Here is an 18,292-nt window from a genome sequence, read left to right as displayed (position 1 = left end):
CGATCCGAGTGGGTCGGAAACCATTTCCAAACCGATTCGGTCGGGAAGCTTTCCAACCCGCATCAGAATCAGGCCCCTAGTGTTTGATCGGAAAGCGGCATGAGAAATCCCTTCCTTAATGGTTAATGGCAATAAAATGTTCATACACCAGGAACTTGCAAAAGAAACTGTTATAATTCGCAAAGACTTACTGATCTTCGACCACGATTGAGAAATCTAGGTTTCAAATGAATCATTGACAGAATATCGAGGAGCTAAATATTGACCTACAAAAATATCAGTGACAAAATATCGACTACCAGAATAAAGAATTCCTAGTACAAAAATATTAAATCCTAAATATTGTTGTAAATAATATAGGGCCCCATTAGAATGGCTGGCGGATCGCCCCCGCCGGGCCAGCAGCAGCCACCGCTGGCCCAGCAGGGGACGATCCATCGGCCATCCATTACCAAAAGACCGCACAGCATTTTAGGATGGCTAGGGGTACGCGGCGGACGGAAAGACCGTCCACCACTTTTCCACTGATCGACTCATTAACCGGGCGGAAAACATGTTTAATATGGTGCGGTGTCTGCAAGACACCACCATCCATATTATGATGATGGCTGCAATTGACCATTCCATGGCGGCGATGCCATGGAAAGGCATGCATTCTTCTGTGTTGGTGGCCCGTTACGGGCCCCCGGGGTTTTGGGGGGGTGGTGTATGCACTCGGGGTACCCATGGTATCCCTGGACATTTGCATGCACAAGGTGGCAGGCACCGTGCAGTGCCTGTCACGTTGTGCATTCAAATGCACAACATGCAGTTTTTACATAGAAGCAGGTGCTGCTTGAAGCATCCGTTTGGCACAATGTAAAATATGCAGGATGCCCCCGCCAGTGTGGCGGGCGCATCATAATCGGCACAGCGGGACCGCCACACCCCTGGCACCTGTGATGGTGCCCTATGTTTGCTAAAATATCGACCTTTTTAAATGTCTTAAAGTAATGTAAAATTCATGAAAATAATAAATATAATTAAGTAAAACATACTTAAAAATACTTAAATAACCTTAAAATTAATAAATAATAAATGTAAGTTAGGAAAAAATAAACATGTATTTGTATTTTTATTACATATATTAACTTAATATTAAAAAACAAGCAATCAATAATTATAATAATTAAATGTTAAAAAGTTAATTTAAAATATAATTACATATATATATAAATAAACCTATAATACAAATATAAAAATAAATTACATACAAGTTAAAATATTAAAAGTTTTTTTGTTTTTTTAAATAATATTTTACACTACATTAAATATAACAATACTGAAGATTGCATAGCGAAAAAGATAAAATTACTATTTCCACTCCAGTGAGTGCAACAGTAGGGAAAGTGTTGGATAGCGGGTGGGTAAAAATTACTATTCCCACTCCAGTGAGTGCAACAGTAGGGAAAGGGTTGGATAGCGGGAGGGTAACAATTTCTATTCCCACTCCTATAAGTGCAATAGTAAGGAAAGTGTTGGATAGCGTAGGGGAATAATTTAATATACCCACTCCTGCAATTTAATTTACATTAATAAACAATAATTAATTAAAAAAAATTATTTACCTCCCACCATTTTACCCTATAAACAGTACCTACAATATTGTAACATATTAATAAATTAACATAATTAATTAATTCATTAATTAACTAATTACAATTAACAATATAATTAACAATCAAATCTCAATTCACACGATTACTATAAAATAACTTACAGAGATTATAATATAACAAATAATAAGTTACATTAAATATAAATTACGTCCTACCCTGCTACCCTATCAACCCTCAACCCACTGATAAAGTACACAATTAACATATTTACAAATTCATTGTTAATAATTAATATCTAATTAATAAAAAAATGAAACTATTAACATAATTACCATTTAAATATGAATTGTTAATCAATTTTTTATGAATCAGTAATACATTAATTAACTTAATTAACAATATAAATTATTAAATATTAAATGATTAAGTAATGAAAGAATAAATTAATACATTTCAATTAAAGTACTTCCCACCCTATTCCCCTATATCCCACTACAGAATTAAATTACGCAAAAAATATTTAACATATAATTAATTAATTCTAAATAATGCTAAAAATATATGTATTATAATTAAATTACTTTCCACCCTATTCCGCTATAAACCCACAACCCGCTACGGATTTAAATTACACAAAAATGAATTAACATAAAAATCATAACTTTTACAAAATTCAAACATACATTACAAAAATCATACAAACCTTTAACACATAAACTAACACTTGAAACACTAAAAGAAATTTGGTATTACTCACTTCGATATTGTGGGAATCGATATTTCTTACCTGCATTTCAATATTCTGCACCACTATATTTTTGCAATTCGATATTTTGTCCATTCTATATAAAAAACTCAATATTCTGTCCAGGCGCTATTTTTATTCGATATCATGACTAGTTACCGTTTCAAATATGGTCTATTTGACCCCTCGACTATTCAGAGTTGGAAAGATGGTTTCTCAAAGAACTTTCAGCGCCCTGAAGTCCTCTGTCTATTCTTGGATCAACATGGATACTGCTACCTGAGTATTAATCTCATTGTCCTTTCTGGCTAGCCAATTTATCCAATTTGATATAGGGCATTAGTGGTTTGGTCATGCTTGCTAAGCGTGTGTGCATTTCAAAAATGTTCTTAATGTTTATCTGTTGTCTTTTTCTGTGTTTGTATGTGTCTTTCCTTTTCTTTTTTACCTATTATTCATTCTGGAGATACTTTTTACTCTTCTACGCCTTAAATTTAATTTCTTTCGTTTTCGCTACACTTTCTACTCTCCATAATGGGCAATTTCAATGATATTAAAATTGTATCCTTTAATGTTAAAGGTTTAAGATATCCTGTGAAGCACACTAAAATGTTAGATTATTTAGGAAGTTATAAAGCGGATATTTGTTTTTTACAAGAGACGCACATTGATGACACAGTTTTAGCTTTTATGAAGACAAAATGGGTTAGCACTGTTATATCTTCTCCTGCTGTACATAGAAAAAATTGTGTTGCTATCCTCTTTGCAAACATATTGCATTTCCAAATATTGAGCAAATCTTATGGTGAAGAAGGTTGTTATATTATAGTGAAAATTTAAATTCAAGACACAGTTATGTTTTTAATTAATGTGTATCGTCCGACTACTGATGACCCCGATTTTTGGGTCTCTTTTTACTACAGAAGTGTTCAAGTTAGGCGATGTCCCATTTATTGTTGGAGGGGATTTTAACCTCATTTGTGATCCTTTTTAGATAGATAATCACAAACTAAATATCGACCACCTAGAGGTTTCTTCACTCTAAAATAATTTTTTAAAACAACTAAGCGCCTCATTATGATGTTAGTCAGAAAGTATTCTTACCGACTCCTTGTCGTCATCGGTTCCGACCAACTCAGGTTCGGAGCGTCAGAGCGACCTATTACGATGTTTCCGAACAAAGTTCGGTCAGACTTGCATTGACTTCAATTGGAGCCTGTGTTCCGACTGGCAACACATGCTCCTATTGAAAAATTGGGTGGTTGCGGAAAACCTTGCACCCTGTCGCAAAGTGCCTGCTACACTGTGCATGGTTGTAAAGAGGGGTCCCATAAGTAACCCCGCAGGCCCCAAAAGGAGGCCTCCTGGTGAAGGAGGGCCTGCTATGGGCCCCCAACGTCAGTTACCGACAGCCGTTTTGTGTCAGACAGACCGATTCGGAAAGGCTGTCTGAATACGACATCGTAATACGTCGGTCGGAAACGCAGTCCACAGACCTGTACGATTTGGCTCGGACCAACTTGGAGTCTCCGAATGCCGGTCGGAACCAAGTTGGAAAGTCGTAACAGTTACCTTCTATCGTAATCGGTCGGTTGGAAATGTTTCAGAGGCGGTAGGAAACATGGGTTCCAACAAGGGTTAGGAAATTCCAAATGCCGTTCGGAGCCTTTCCGACCAACATCGCAATGAATCTCTTAGTTGGTTGATATTTGGCGATTACATCACCCAACTGAGAAAATGTTTACATTTTTTCAAATCCTCATAACTTTTATTCAAGATTAGATCATTTATTAGTTTCTCAGCAATTCATTCATTCAGTTAATACACCAAATATCTACAATATTAATATTTCTGAACATGCTCTTTTTTCTATGTTTCTACAACATGGGTCAAATTATCAGGCTCAATCGAGTTGGCCTTGAATACATATATTAACCTTAACGAAAATAATAAACTAAACATTTTATCAGCACTCCAGGATTATTTTACTTTTAACCCAGAAGGCTCTACATTTATGGTGATGCGGTGGGATGCCTTTAAGGCTTACATTAGAGTGACATCCATTTCTCTTATGCCTCATGAAAACAAATCTTTCAATTCTAAAATTAAAGAATTGGATAAACAAAGTGCAAAATTTTAGAGACTTTTCATAACCTCTAATGATCTCCAATTTAAAATACAATTGCAAAAGCTTTGTTATAAGTTTAACTCAATATTTAGGGGCCGATTTCGATCTGCATCGTAAAGCTCTCCGACCGAGCCGGATCCGGAGTGTTTTCCGACCAAGCCGAGTCCAGCAGTCCGACCGAACGAGTACGGTGCGGCCGTATGCTGCCGGACTCGGTTCGGTTGGACTCCCATAGAAGTCAATATGAGCTGGTCGTACAATGCATACATGGGCTCCCATTGACTGAATGGCTACGTCTCACGCAAGGGTGCTACCCACAGTGGCTATGCGTCGGTGCCATCCGCACCGTACATGCCTGTGTTGGCGAGACCCTTGGGTCTCCTCCTGTGTCCGAGTCATAGGGCTGCGGGTGACAGGGGTTCCGAAGTGAACCCCCAAAGGCAACTTCCCGGACGTTTTGGAGCCGGACACTGTGTGCATCGTACTGGCTCGATCGGAAATCGCATCCATTGCATGCCACGGACAGCTTTTAGCCGAGACGTACGGAGCGGATCGGACCCGAAAACGACTTGGTCGGTGATTTTCATGTACCTCGCATCGTACTTGCGCGCTCGTACAGTTGTACAAGTCGGGCGGAAAACGCACGTACGGCTCATAGTTTTTCTGGCCGGAACGCGTTCGGTGCCCTTCCAACCCGGATCGGAATCAGCCCCTAAGTAGAAGAGCTGGTATACAACTTTCTAATACTAAAGCCAAATTCTGTTTAATGCTAATAGGTCTGGAAGACTCTTGGCAAATTATTTATGTATTAAAAAAGATAAAACTCAAATAAATACAATTCATTGTTCCAATGGAAAGATTGCTTTATCCCAAAAGGATATTGTTAATGAATTTCTAAATTATCGTTCAACCTTATACAATAAACCTCATTTGGAGAATCATTCCCTGATTGACCATCTGTAGGTCGAGCATATAGCGGCAGCGCGCTGCTTGCTCTGCGAGGCATGCAGTAATGGAGTATGCAATTGAAGCTCCGCCCACTCTCCAACCATGTTTTTAATTGGCTTGTGTCATTGTCTTTCGTAAATGCTGCCTTCTGTTTGATTATGAGGCTGGTTAGTCCTTCCTTAATATATTCATGTAGTCATTTGTACCCTCCCTTGGCTACAGGCCCCATTACTTCAAGTGTTACACGGTAGGGTATGTGTTATTTAGACTGTAAGCAATAATTTGTCCTTGCCTTCTCGGACCCTTCTCCCCTCCCCCCACCCGCACTCCCGCTGACGTGCTTCCTCCCTCCTGCTGTCTGTGATTCAATGCAATAGGTCTTGTGTAAATGCGAGTCCTACTCCATTGCAAATGCTTGTTTTTTAAACTTGTTCCTTTCTGAATGAGGCCTGAAGTCGGTCACTTTACAATTGTATTAAAAAAATACACAGCATCAATTTTAGGTTTTACTTGCGACAAACATGTACGCAACATGCCATGTATGATTGATTGACAGAACATAGACGACATTTTCCTTTAGCAGTTTCTACGAGTGCTGGTGAGGGCTGTAAGGCAATATTCTGGAAATTGCAAAGCGACTCATCACAGCATTTTATCATACACACAGTAGGAATTGCAAAGAGCATCAGTGGATGCAGAACAACAGAGCTACATTTTATTGGCCACAGTCTACCAGGATTCTCTTCCAGGCAGACATGAAGCATAAATCGCTCCTCTTAATGGCTACATGATCTTCCTGTGTTTTTCTTTTCTCTGCCTTTCATTTTCCCATCTCTCATTCTCCTCTCGCCAGCTCTCACCTTCCCCAAGATGAAGCGCACGGCAGGGAATGACTCATAAAGATGGCTTCCAGAAAACTAAGCAGGCCCGTTGTCCTCTAATGCAGATGAGTGCACATTAGCTGGATGCGTCCCCAGGCCCTGTGACATAGGCTGCTTCAGATTTTATCCTCACTCACAAGTTGAGTTCCAACAGAAGGTGCCCTTGTAAGAGAAAAAAAAAACTTGCACAAATGCATTAGGGCATCAGCTGCCGAAATAGATTTCATACAGTGCAAGATCACATTTTATCAAGTCATCTGTCAAATCTGTCCTGAGAGGGCTTATCAAGACAGATTTGACAGATGACTTTGACATGCTGAAGGAGTGTCAGGCACAAAGCGCTTGATTCTCAAAGCAGTGTGCCCATGTAGTTTAAGCTCACAAAAGATGCACGATTTACAAGTGCAAGGCCTTCACAAAAGCTGACCTTACATGTGCAAAACAATGTAATCAGATTTCCAGGCGTACTCTGCGAAAAAAGTACTGACAAGGGAGATAATAGTGGTAAAAAAAACTGAAAAACCTCATTCAATTAAAAAAATTTGTAAAACTGCACCTATACAGAGTCAATAACCTGGGGGTGGAGAGTCATGCATTTTATATGAACACAGCCGTGAGAGCTCAGCATTCAAGGCACGATTACATCCTACTTTCCATGCCATCAGTCAGTACGAGGTCCTGGTGAAAGGTGGTCCAAGTAAGAGAGACAAAATTTGGGGATCAAGGGACCAAATAAGTTGATAAGTGACAGGAGAAAAAAGAAGGAAAAGAAAGACAAGCATTTGCAATGCAATAGGTCTCACATTTACGCTAGTTTAAGCTATTGGCATTCTAAAAATTACAATACCTTTTATTTATGTTTTCAAAACCAAAACATAAATAAAAGGTATTGCCATTTACAATGCCAATAGCTCATATACGTAAATGCGAGAACTATTGCATTGCAAATGCTTGTTTACATCAATGTGGATTACCTGAAGTATCACAGTCAACCAAAGATAAATTAGATTCGCCAATTACTATTGAAAAAAATAAACTGGTTATTAAATCCCTTAAACAATGTAAATCTCCAGGTCCTGATGTAATTTGAGTGGAATTTTATAAACAATTTGCCTTGCAGCTCATTCTTCATTTGTTTAAACTTTTTACCTTTTTTAGTGCTTCAGGCTCAACTTCTCGTGCTTTTACTGAATCATTGACTATAGATTTTCCAAAACCTAACAAAGACCCAGCTATTGTATCGAATTATTGCCCTATTTCCTTAATAAATCAAGATGTAAACTCCATGCTAAAATTCTTGCAAGCAGATTGACCTCTGTACTGGAATCCCTTATTCATCCTGATCAATCTGGTTTCATGAAAAATAGATACTCTGTCAACAACACTAGAGTCTTATTATAAGCTACTGAACAAGGGTCGTCTTTTTCCTTACCAGCTGAAGTACTAGCATTGGATGCGGAAAAAGCCTTCGACAAAGTTCATAGGCAATATCTATTCCATACCTTATCAGCATTTAATTTTGGTGATTAGTTTATTCGCATGATATCTGCTCTTTATTCAAGCCCTTCTGCTTGCCTATTCGTTAATGGTCATATTTCCAATCAATTTTCTCTTTTTAGAGGTACCAGACAAGGTTGTCCCTTGTCACTTCTTGTTTTTGAACCCTTACTCACTACTATTAGAAACTGTATTGCTATTACTGGTATTAATATCAAAGATTTCACCATAAAAACAATATCTCATGCAGATGATATCCTTTTGTTTATTAGTAATCCTGAAACCTCCTTTCCTCCATTATTTGATATTATCTCATTATACTCTCAGATTTCAGGTTATATGTTAAATACCAACAAAAATGATTTTTTTCCCTCTCAATCTTCGTTGAACACCTGATATGTGACCCATACAAGAAATAATTTAGCAAAGGGATCAAATTGGTATTCTGATTTCCAATCACATTAAAAAAATCCATTAAATTGTGAATCTATTATCAACTACATTAAAGATAAATTCTCCAAATGGTCTGCATTATATCTTTCATGGCGGGGGAAATGGATTCAATAAAAATGGTAAAACTTCTAAACATTTTTATTCCCTAGCTATGACCCCTAGTAAATTTCCTATCCAGTTTCATTAGACTGTTGATCACCACTTCTAAGTTTCTTTGGAATAATAAAACTCCCTGTATAAGCTATAAGAAATAAAAAATAGCAAAATGTAATGGAGGATTTGATTTGCTGGATTTTTTAAATTCTCATAAAGCGTTTATATTAAAACCAAAAGGTTTTGTAAAAAAGGTTTGATAACACCGTTTCCTTACCTACTTTATTAGCTATGTCTAACACTTCAATGTTAGTTGATAAATGTATTATTTTGAAATCTACAAAGTTAATACTTCACCATTTAGAGTCACTTTATCAATCAACTATTTCACATACATTAGATATGTCATTATAGCACAATCCTAGAATAAAACTTTCCCAAACTGTACATTTCTGGCACTCTTAGATTAAAGCTGGTATTTTTTATTTAAAACATATATATATCAGAATGATGAATTGCAACAAAAAGTTCGGATACCTCCTTCTAGATATGAGCTTTTATGTAATTCTAAACTAGACTCCTTTCCCTAATAATATTCCCTAAAATATTAATTGAGATTCAGCAATTTATATTCAGGCAGTGTCTTCTTCATCTCACACTGTTTTTATTAAAAAAATGGAATAATTTCCAAGGTAACAATATCAATATGATTTCAACGTTTGGTATGGGAGAAGTCTCTTTCTGAGGTATCCCGGCCCTATGTTGTACATTGCCCGAAAAGCTAGGGTCAAGGCCTTAAATTCAATGTGTTTTGCAACCAGGAGCCAGTGTAGTCGCCTGATGTAAGGGGAAATGTGGTGGCAAAAGGGCACCCCATGAATAAGCCTCACGGCCGCATTCTGAATCATCTAAAGTCTATGAATCAGTTAACTGGGAAGATCTAGGTATAGACTATTAGCATAGTCCAGATTGGATGTTACAGCTGCATGAACCACCACCCTCCTGCTCTTTTCTGGCAGGAGGTGCAAGAATTTTTTTGACATTTTTAATTTGCCAAATCAGATTGACGAGAAATGGCATATGTGGGTTTCGAAAGATAGATCTGAGTCCCACTTGACGCCTAAATTTCGGCTGTCTTTGCCGGTCCAGGAGGAGTGCCCAACTCAGCAGGCCACCACAGTCCTGCGGGAGGGGGGAGGGCTGGCCAAAGGACATGATCTCCATCTTGTCCGCATTTGGTTTCAATTTGTTACTATTCATCCAGCTAGTGATGTCTTTCAGGCAACTCATTAATCCGGCAAATGAATCCTTTGACTGATCCTTGAAGGAGGATATCAGCTGGGTATCGTCTGCGTAAGACACAGCCTTTAATTCCCAGGTGTCAATGAGATTGAAGAGTGGTACCAGGTAGATGTTAAAGAGCAAAGGGCTTAGTGCCAAGCCTTGTGGTACCCCACACCTCAAAGGCTTAGATGATGTTTGGTGTGGAGGGAGAAATACACTTTGAGTGCAATCCAAACCAAACTGTTCAAGTCTATTTAGCAGTATAGGGTGGGCGACCGTGTCGAAGGCCGCGGATAAATCCAACAGGATCGACACAGCAGAGGCTCCTGCATCCAATGACATTCTTATGGATTCTGCCACCTCCACCACGGTTTCAGTGCTGTATCCTGTTCGGAAGCCTGATTGAGTGTCATGTAAGATGTCATGAGAATCGACATACATAGAGAGTTGGCCTTGCGCTAATTTTACCAACATTTTATCAGGAGCTGGCAGCAGAGGAATAGCCCGGTAATTCCCAAGCTCCTTGGGGTCGGCATTAGATTTTTTCAAGAGCGGTGATGGGAGCACGTGCTTCCATACATCAGGAAAGATGCCTGTGGACAAAGGCGCAATCCAGATGTAATTCAATGCTGGATTAATCCAGTTCGCCAGTAGTCTGAAAATCTTTGGAGGACAAGGGTCAGCTGGAGAGCCCGACTTGCACCTCAAGATTTCAGCCAAAGATTCTTGCAGAGTTATAGGGGCACACTTTACAAAGGTGTCCTCAGGCTTGCCAGTTATGGAAGCCTGAGCAGCCAAAACTGGCACTTTGGATGTAAAAGAGGAGTACACGATCTGGATCTTCTTCTCAAAGAAGTTAGATAGGTTGGAACATAGAGCTAAGAAGGGTATCATTTTTCCTTCAGCCACAGAAGGGTTGGTGAAGGATCTCACAATCCTAAAGATCTCTTTGCTTGAGTTCTCTGCACCCTCAATCTGTTTAACAAAATGCTCTCTCCTGGCCTTTCCCATCATTTTACGTAGCTTTTTTAAAGCTACCTCATATTCCTGCTTCACTTCAGGGTTGTAATCTTTCCTCCATTTTTTCGCTCCTAAGTTCGTCCGAGAACCATGGGACAGACGGGGATTCTCTCTGAGATTTAGGAATTGTTAGTTGCGCCACCTTATTGAGTGAGGCCGAGATCCTTGCATTAAACAACGCAGCATCCGCATTGGGATCACCTGAGCGTGGTTGTTCCCCGTGAAGAATCAAAGGGCCTACATTGTCAGCCTTAACTCTCTTCCAGTTCCTACCTACCGATGATTGTTTTTGACTCGATGGCTGTGTTTTGCCTATGCTGAATGAAAAAGGAACTAGATGGTGGTCTGACCACGGCATGCGTTGAGTGCACTAGAATCTAATGGAATGGATGTTAGAGAAAATGAGGTCAAGCATATGACCTGCTCTGTGAGTGGGCGCGGAGACATGTTGCGTGAGATTCGCTCCCTTGAGGAATTGCACTAGCTGAAAGGCAAGAGGGGTCATCCACGTGGAGGTTGAAATCACCTAGGGCCAAGAAGTTAGAGTAATGTAAAGATTTCCGTGCAATCAAATTGCTCAGCTCCCAAAAATGAAGATTCGGGCAATCTGGAGGTCTATATATTAAAAAACCTGCTAGGGAGAGGATAGGGGAGAGCTTAATGCAAATGTTCATGCCCTCAATGGAGCCAAGACCGATCAATTCAGAAAAAGTAATGTCCCATGACTCCTTAAAAATAATTGCCACCCCACTCCCTCGCTTTTCTCCAGGCCTACTGACGCAGACTATCCTGAAACCAGGGGGGATTGCCAGTGTTAATGTCGGGAAGGTGTCCTCTTTCAGCCAAGTTTACGTAAGGAATACTATATCCCAACCTTTGTCTATTCGTAAGAGCCAAATGTCGTCAGTGTGCCTGGGCAGTGATCTACAGTTAATCAGACAGGCTCTTACCCCTCCGCCCAATGCTCTCAGTATCTTGGGAGGCTTACCCCAGCTGCTAGATGTCCCTCCTGGGATTCCCCGCTTAAAACTACAGAACTTACAGTGGTAGCTGGAATCGAAATTCTACCATCGAGCCCCATGGGATCCAATTCATTAATTACTACCTAGGGCAAGGAGCGAATCGTGCGACCAGGACATCCCCTCTTCGCTCCCCAAACAGGCAGCGTGGCTGGTGCTGGTCACGGTCTCGGCGCAGACGGGCTTGCCGCTGGCGCGCCTGCAGCGCGTGTCCACTGTGCGACAGCGTACCGGCGTGTCTTAAATAGGCACCCACCAGTGAGCACACCAAGAACTGGACGCTAACCGCCCCCAATATGTCTGCCACAAAATGGCCTACCCGAGCGGAGTAAAAATGGCGCTCCTCTCGGTGATCGTGAAAGAAAGTGCAAGTGGGAAGGTAGCTGCAGCAAGCAGCGCTAAATGAAGTATGTGGGTTTTTCTAAAAACAGCACGAGTTTTAAAACAGACACAATAACAGAGTAAAAACAGAGTTAAAAAACAGCCCCCCAATTCCCTAAAAGGAGACTAGGCTCACCCTGCAACACGCAGTGTTGGGACTCAGTAGTGGACTCAGTATACTCAGTAGTGAGTCCCTTCAATAGCAGCACTAGCAATAAATACTAGGCACAGTAAAGTCTCAATCCGAGCCTGACACCACTAATAAATCTCCGAATGCATTTCCCAACATCTCTCTTTAAGTAGCCGGTGATCTGAAATGACTGGAAATCTGTAGGGGACAATACTGACACCAGCAACTACATTACGGTTTTAAATGGACAGAATGCCCATGTATATCTGTTATGAGGTTCTAGCACTCGTCTGAGCATGTAGGCAAATCTATATGGGTGTCAGAGAAAGCTGTGAGGAAGGTAAAGCACATCATACTCACCTGACCAACTATAAATCCCATGTCTGCTTTCAGAGTTTTGTTGCTCCTCTGCACACATCTCTTCCTTCTCCTTAGCTCTAACTGAACATACTGCAGTTGTAATGAGAGGACCTGTTATGAAACAAATAGGCAAAGAATCATTTATTAGCGGTACATGCGGTTCATTGATTATAAATCAATTCTTTTTTCACTGGCGTAAGGAAAAGTGAGGAGGCCCCCCTGCACGGTACTTAGAGGGGCCCCCTCCGGGCTCAATCAGGAGCTCTCCGGTCACAGTGCAGTGCCGAGGGGGCCCCTTGGAGCTAGGGGCCCCCCGCACCACGGGGGCTGCGGGGGCCTGTGTTAAGCCCCTGCTTTTTTTCGTTTTTATAATCGAATGGTGATATTAAAGAATTGGGCTGTTTCAATGTCTCTTCCCGAAACATACTCCGCAATTCTTAGTCAAAGTCCCCCTTCCACTTGCCTTCTTCAAAGATTTCATCTCAGCCTACTTTTAACAGAAATATTTGAAGACTATGCAGCAGAGTTCGCTTAATTATACAGCATAGAAAATCAAATTTTGTGGATTTGTGCAGCTAATTGTGTGGCATTTTTACATCGCAATTTAGACGTATTAATACACATTGATAGAAAATATATTACAACGAAAAAAAAAAATTGATATTAGAATGAAAACAATAACATTCAGGAGATCATATAAAAATATTATTCACCAAGAAGTAACTATTTTATCTTGAGTATAGAAAAATTCAACAAAACGACAAACTGATTGGTGTAATGCTTAAATTAATCTCAGTCGCTAATACTTACTTTGGGTCACATTCCAGTTTGTAATTTTTTGTCATTGTGCCTATCCATAAAAGGCTCAAACTATTAAAAATCAGCCTTGGTTGTTACACAACAGGAATAATCCAGCCCTAACTGCCAAATCACATTTACAAGCAACCCAAGGGTGATTTCTTGCGTTCCCTTCCAGAAGAGGGTTGAATGGCAGTTTGGGCTGGACTATTTCTGTTGGAACATGCCCCTATCTGATTTGCATGTGGCTTGCTCTTGTCTACTGTGATATACTGGACAAACCATTGAGGATCTGGAATACAATCCAAGTGCCAGACAGGGCCACCACTCACACCACTATAATAAAATGTCCTATATTAGAAGTAAAGACACATCAATTTAGTATACTGTCTTTTCTAATTCAAAGAGCAAAAAAGTTTGATAATTTCTTGTAATAAAATATTGTAATTTTTAGGTCGAAGTCTACCAGACAGCATAACTGTCTGGTTTGCTAACAACTTCTTGTGGCATTCTGAACGCTTCCCTTGGAATGCATTTCGCCATCGCTTATTATTGACTTTGTGGTTTGTAACTTACAGTAGCTTGCTTTCTATTTGCTGACTTTATTTGCTTTAGGCTGTCCAGTTTGAGTTTGTCCCTCCCGTGGAGCAACCCTTGTTTACTGTATCATTCCCAGAACTCACTTTCTATTAACAGGTCTATAATTCTTGTTCTTATCTTGTCACATATTCTGTGCATTCAAAGACAGAGGTCAAATGTGAGGCTTACTCTTCCGAGGGACCTTAATGTTTATTTTTCTTTGTCTGACTTTAACCCATTGGCCGCGTGCGGCCGTTTTAAAAAACGGGCGGGGCTGCGTCGGCCGTTGAACATGCGCAGCACCAGCCAGGTAGTGCTCCGAACGTTCAACAGCCGACGGAAGGACTAAACGAGTTAAATACAGAGGATTTATGTGACAATCTTGCTGCGAAAGGCTTTTTTTCTACCACACAACAAATGTCTCTTATGAACTGTGCAGATATTTCAGAATATGCAAGAGTTATAAAAGCACAAATAAAGCATATCTTTTGTAATTCTGAAGTGTGGTGGAAACAACAATTTTATTATGATAAAAAAAATCAATACACTAATTTTTTACATATCCATACATGTGTGCTGTATACATTTATCAATAAAACTGTATATCTGTGAAAATGTAGTGGTCATTTCATTCATTTGAAAATGTGTTGTCTGTAATAGCAAAGTGCTACCACAACCATGCATACTCCAATTTCCGCCATGACACTGCACTCTACTCTGCACCACCCGACTCTGCGTCACTGCACTCTACTCTACACCAATCCACTCTTCGCCACTACACTCCAGTCTAGGCCACACCACTCTACTCTGCACAACTCTACTATATGACACTCCACGTCACACTACTCTGCAACACTGCACTCAATGCCTCTGCACTCAATGCAAATACATTCTGCGCCAATGCACTCTACTCAGTACTACTCTATTCTAGGCTGGTCCACTCTAAGGCACTCTAATCTACTTTACACGACTCAAATCAACACCACTCTATTTTACCCTGCATCACTTCACCCTACCCTGCATCACCTCACTCTACGCCACTCGAGTCTACTCTGAAACAATCCACTTTACGCCACTGCACTCTACGCTACTCCACTCTATGCTGTGCCACTCTACTCTTCGCACTGCGCTCTACGCCACTCTACTCTGCACCACTCTACACTACGCCACTACACCCTATGTCACTATAGTCTACACCCATACACTCTATGGTTCTGCACTCTACTTCACCACTCTACTCGACGCCACTCTACTGCACTCTACAGCACTACATTTTACGCCACTCTAGTCTGCTTCACTCTGATGGAGCAAGGTTTCACACGTAAAGTGACTTGCTCGTACTCAGCCCTCTCGAAAATAATATTAATGTACTAACTAACATGTTTTGTCTTATTAAGATTGCATTACACAACATATTAGGCATCTAGGGGAAGCTTGCCAATGTGCTTTTATTAACTATAATCTGCTTGCACTAAAATGCCTGCTGTTACGAGGGATTTTCTACTGCGCATGCGTCTGTCATGCCCACGTGATATGCTTGCTGGGAAAACTTCTGCTTCTGCACAATAGATATAAGATGGCCGTTACGTGTCCTAGCGTGCAAGAAGCTTGCAACGCTGCTTTGCTAAGCCGTCTGTTTTCGCTTAATATCTAATGCAATAGTTTAAAATAAAATAATGGGACTAGAGTAGAAAGAAGTGGTATACAGTGCATTCATTTATTTTGTGTCTCTAAAACTGTTCTTTTCTATTTTTATATGCTATGAATGAACGGGCCTAAATGCTTTGCTGAACTCCATCTTTGGAGAAACTGAGCCTGCGTGACAAATCTTGAAGCCACAGAAGCTGCAGCCTTGAAACTAAGCCAAGAAGACATGGAAGGCGGAGAAGAGTGAACTCCTTGCCTTACTGGAGGAAGCTGAACTGATTAAAATGTTAAAAATAATTATTGATACGTTTCACTACCGGTCGGAATAAAGAACATGGGTTGATAATATTATGGGAGGGAACGACTTGAATACATGATTGACAAGTTGCTTCAGGAAAATATGGTCTGATGGCTACTCCTCGTTCTTGTCCAATAAAATTGTGGGATTCATACATTTGCAACAATTGCAACATTTGCAACATTTGGGGGTAGTACACTGACCTGAAAAATAGTATAACTAGGGTAGGCTAAGCTAGTTAGTTTGTCCGACTTGTCCGAATAGCTGACCTGTCACTGACCCAAGACACTCAATAGGTGATCGAGAGCAGAGTTGCTGGCGGAGCGCTCTGTCAGAAGAATCGATAACCCAATCGGGGTTATGGGAAGTAGATCGATGACCCAATCGGGGTTCGACTGTTAGCTGCAGAGAGGGTTTACAACGCTGGCGTTTTGAACTTTAGCTGTGGTGCGAGTCTTAGCCTGTGGTGGTCCTGTCCTGATCCAATTTGGTCTGTATCCTGCCCTGGTTCTGATTCTGGCTTGCACCTGTTCTTTTTTGCTGGCACCTGTACTTGGGATCCTTATTCTTTGACTCAGCCAGTGGCCAGGGTTGGTCATCACACCGATATAGGTAACTATAAAGTGTGGGTTTGTCATTGTACTGTTTTCCCTTTTCTTACCCACCCTCTGTCTAAAATGCCTAACGACATTTTCTCTTCAAATTGTTTGTAATGTTTATGTCTAAATCTACAATAGTCTAAATAGAATTAAGAAGCTAAATTGAGTTCATGTTTATAACTTTCCAGAATTTACTTAGATAAAGATTTCGAAACTTTTCAGAGTTTGTGGTTGTTCATGAGATGCTGAATGTTATAGTAGCAGTAGTAAATCTTTATTCGGTAAAACTTTCACCATAAAAGAATACATTTTATACAATTATTCATTACTATATACTTAAAAGAAATAAGGGAATGAAAAACATTATATAAGACCTTATACAATAAAATTACTTAAAAAATAAATAAATAAATAAAACCTGCACATTATACAGTACGTTGGATCGATTTTGTAAATCCCAATCAACATTCTCATCAGTACACTATTGCATGAAGGTTGGGGTGGCTTCAAAGCCGTACTAGTCTTAACATATCGCCCAACCACTAGGGGCCACCTAACTATTTGGCTAGGGAACATGTTGCTTCATCCTCCTAATACGAGTCAGCCATGCACTGCTCAGGAATTTGGCCACCCCACATACCATGATAGAGGAGGTCGGATCAGTGGTGAGAACTCGTAAGGCCATTTTGTGGCACCTCAAACCCAACCCCATACATACTGGTTTCAGCCAAACCTTCCTAGCAACTTTGTAGGCGGGGCAGACAAAAAATAAATGCGCCACAGACTCCTTTGGGGCCGCGCACCCTGGGCAAGAGCGCCGAGAGTCACCAGCGTTGGACCACCCTGCGGTAAACTCGTGCACCGGGAGGGTCCCATACCTGAGTTTTAGATAAAGGGCTCTATCCCGGGGCTTGGCTATGAGGTCGAGGAAGGGTTCCAACTTCCTAGACCTTTTGAACTCTAAAAACCGCTCTGTAAGTAAACCCCCAGCCCCACTACATGTTGCCTCTGCCTGGATCCAGTCCCAGTATAACTTCTTAATCACTGGTTTGGGAGGAGGCGTTTGGCTCACCCACACATCCCTCAGGCCCAGTTGCACCAACAGCTGCCTCACATTGGTCAACCACCCGATCTTATTACCAATGTCCAGCAGGATTAATTCATCCAGAACGGCAGCATAGTTGGCGAGCTCCTCAGTTCTTCGCAGTCAAACCCAAAACAGTAGGGGGCGTAACCGCACTAGGTCTTTAAAGGAACGCCTACCCAAATCTAGCCGCAAAGGAATTAGAGGGGTGGAGACAGGGAGAGCCACCAAGTCCCTCAGAAACGTGTATTCCGCTGCAGCTAACGAGTTTGCTCGTTGACTTCCGATGCTCTCTCAGAATCGCCCCTGACACTCTTTTATGGCTAAGCAACATTTTAGCCAGATGGTCCTTCCAATTCATTCGACTATTTACCCGCACCCCCAAATAGTCGAATGAGTGAACCAACTCCAGGGGTGCCCCATTGAGCGTAAAATTATTCCTAAATCTTTTGGAGGGTGAGAGGGCCATGAGCTTAGTTTTCTTAGTATTAATAGTGAGTCCTCTATCTATACAGAAGGAGCTGAATCGATGTAGGAGCCTTTGGAGTCCCACCGGGGATGTGGAGATCAGTATGGTGTCATCCGCGAAGAGTAGAGTGGGGATTCTTTCCCCCGCCAGGTTTGGTGCGTCCACCTCTTCCTCTCTCAGATGGTCCACCACTCCATTCACAAACAGAGAGAAGAGGGTCGGTGCCATAACACATCCCTGGCGTACTCCCCTCCTCACGGGCACCCTATCTGTCAGCTGGC

At 41.0% G+C, this 18,292-nt stretch overlaps 1 protein-coding gene across 3 annotated transcripts in view; it reads right to left on the bottom strand.

Moving 5' to 3' along the window:
* Positions 1 to 18,292, bottom strand: part of LOC144755273 (uncharacterized) — a 168,766-nt gene that overhangs the window by 125,326 nt on the left and 25,148 nt on the right. For all 3 annotated transcript variants that reach the window (XM_078644041.1, XM_078644042.1, XM_078644043.1), the window contains one exon: positions 12,538 to 12,648. In XM_078644041.1, the coding sequence (XP_078500167.1) occupies positions 12,538 to 12,648 (111 nt within the window). The remainder of the gene's footprint in view (positions 1 to 12,537; positions 12,649 to 18,292) is intronic.

The sequence above is a fragment of the Lissotriton helveticus genome, chromosome 5_1 (assembly GCF_964261635.1).
Source record: "Lissotriton helveticus chromosome 5_1, aLisHel1.1, whole genome shotgun sequence".
Classification (NCBI taxonomy): domain Eukaryota; kingdom Metazoa; phylum Chordata; class Amphibia; order Caudata; family Salamandridae; genus Lissotriton; species Lissotriton helveticus.
The sequence above is the reverse complement of the archived record's forward strand: the minus strand, read 5'-3'. Positions and strand labels throughout refer to the sequence as shown.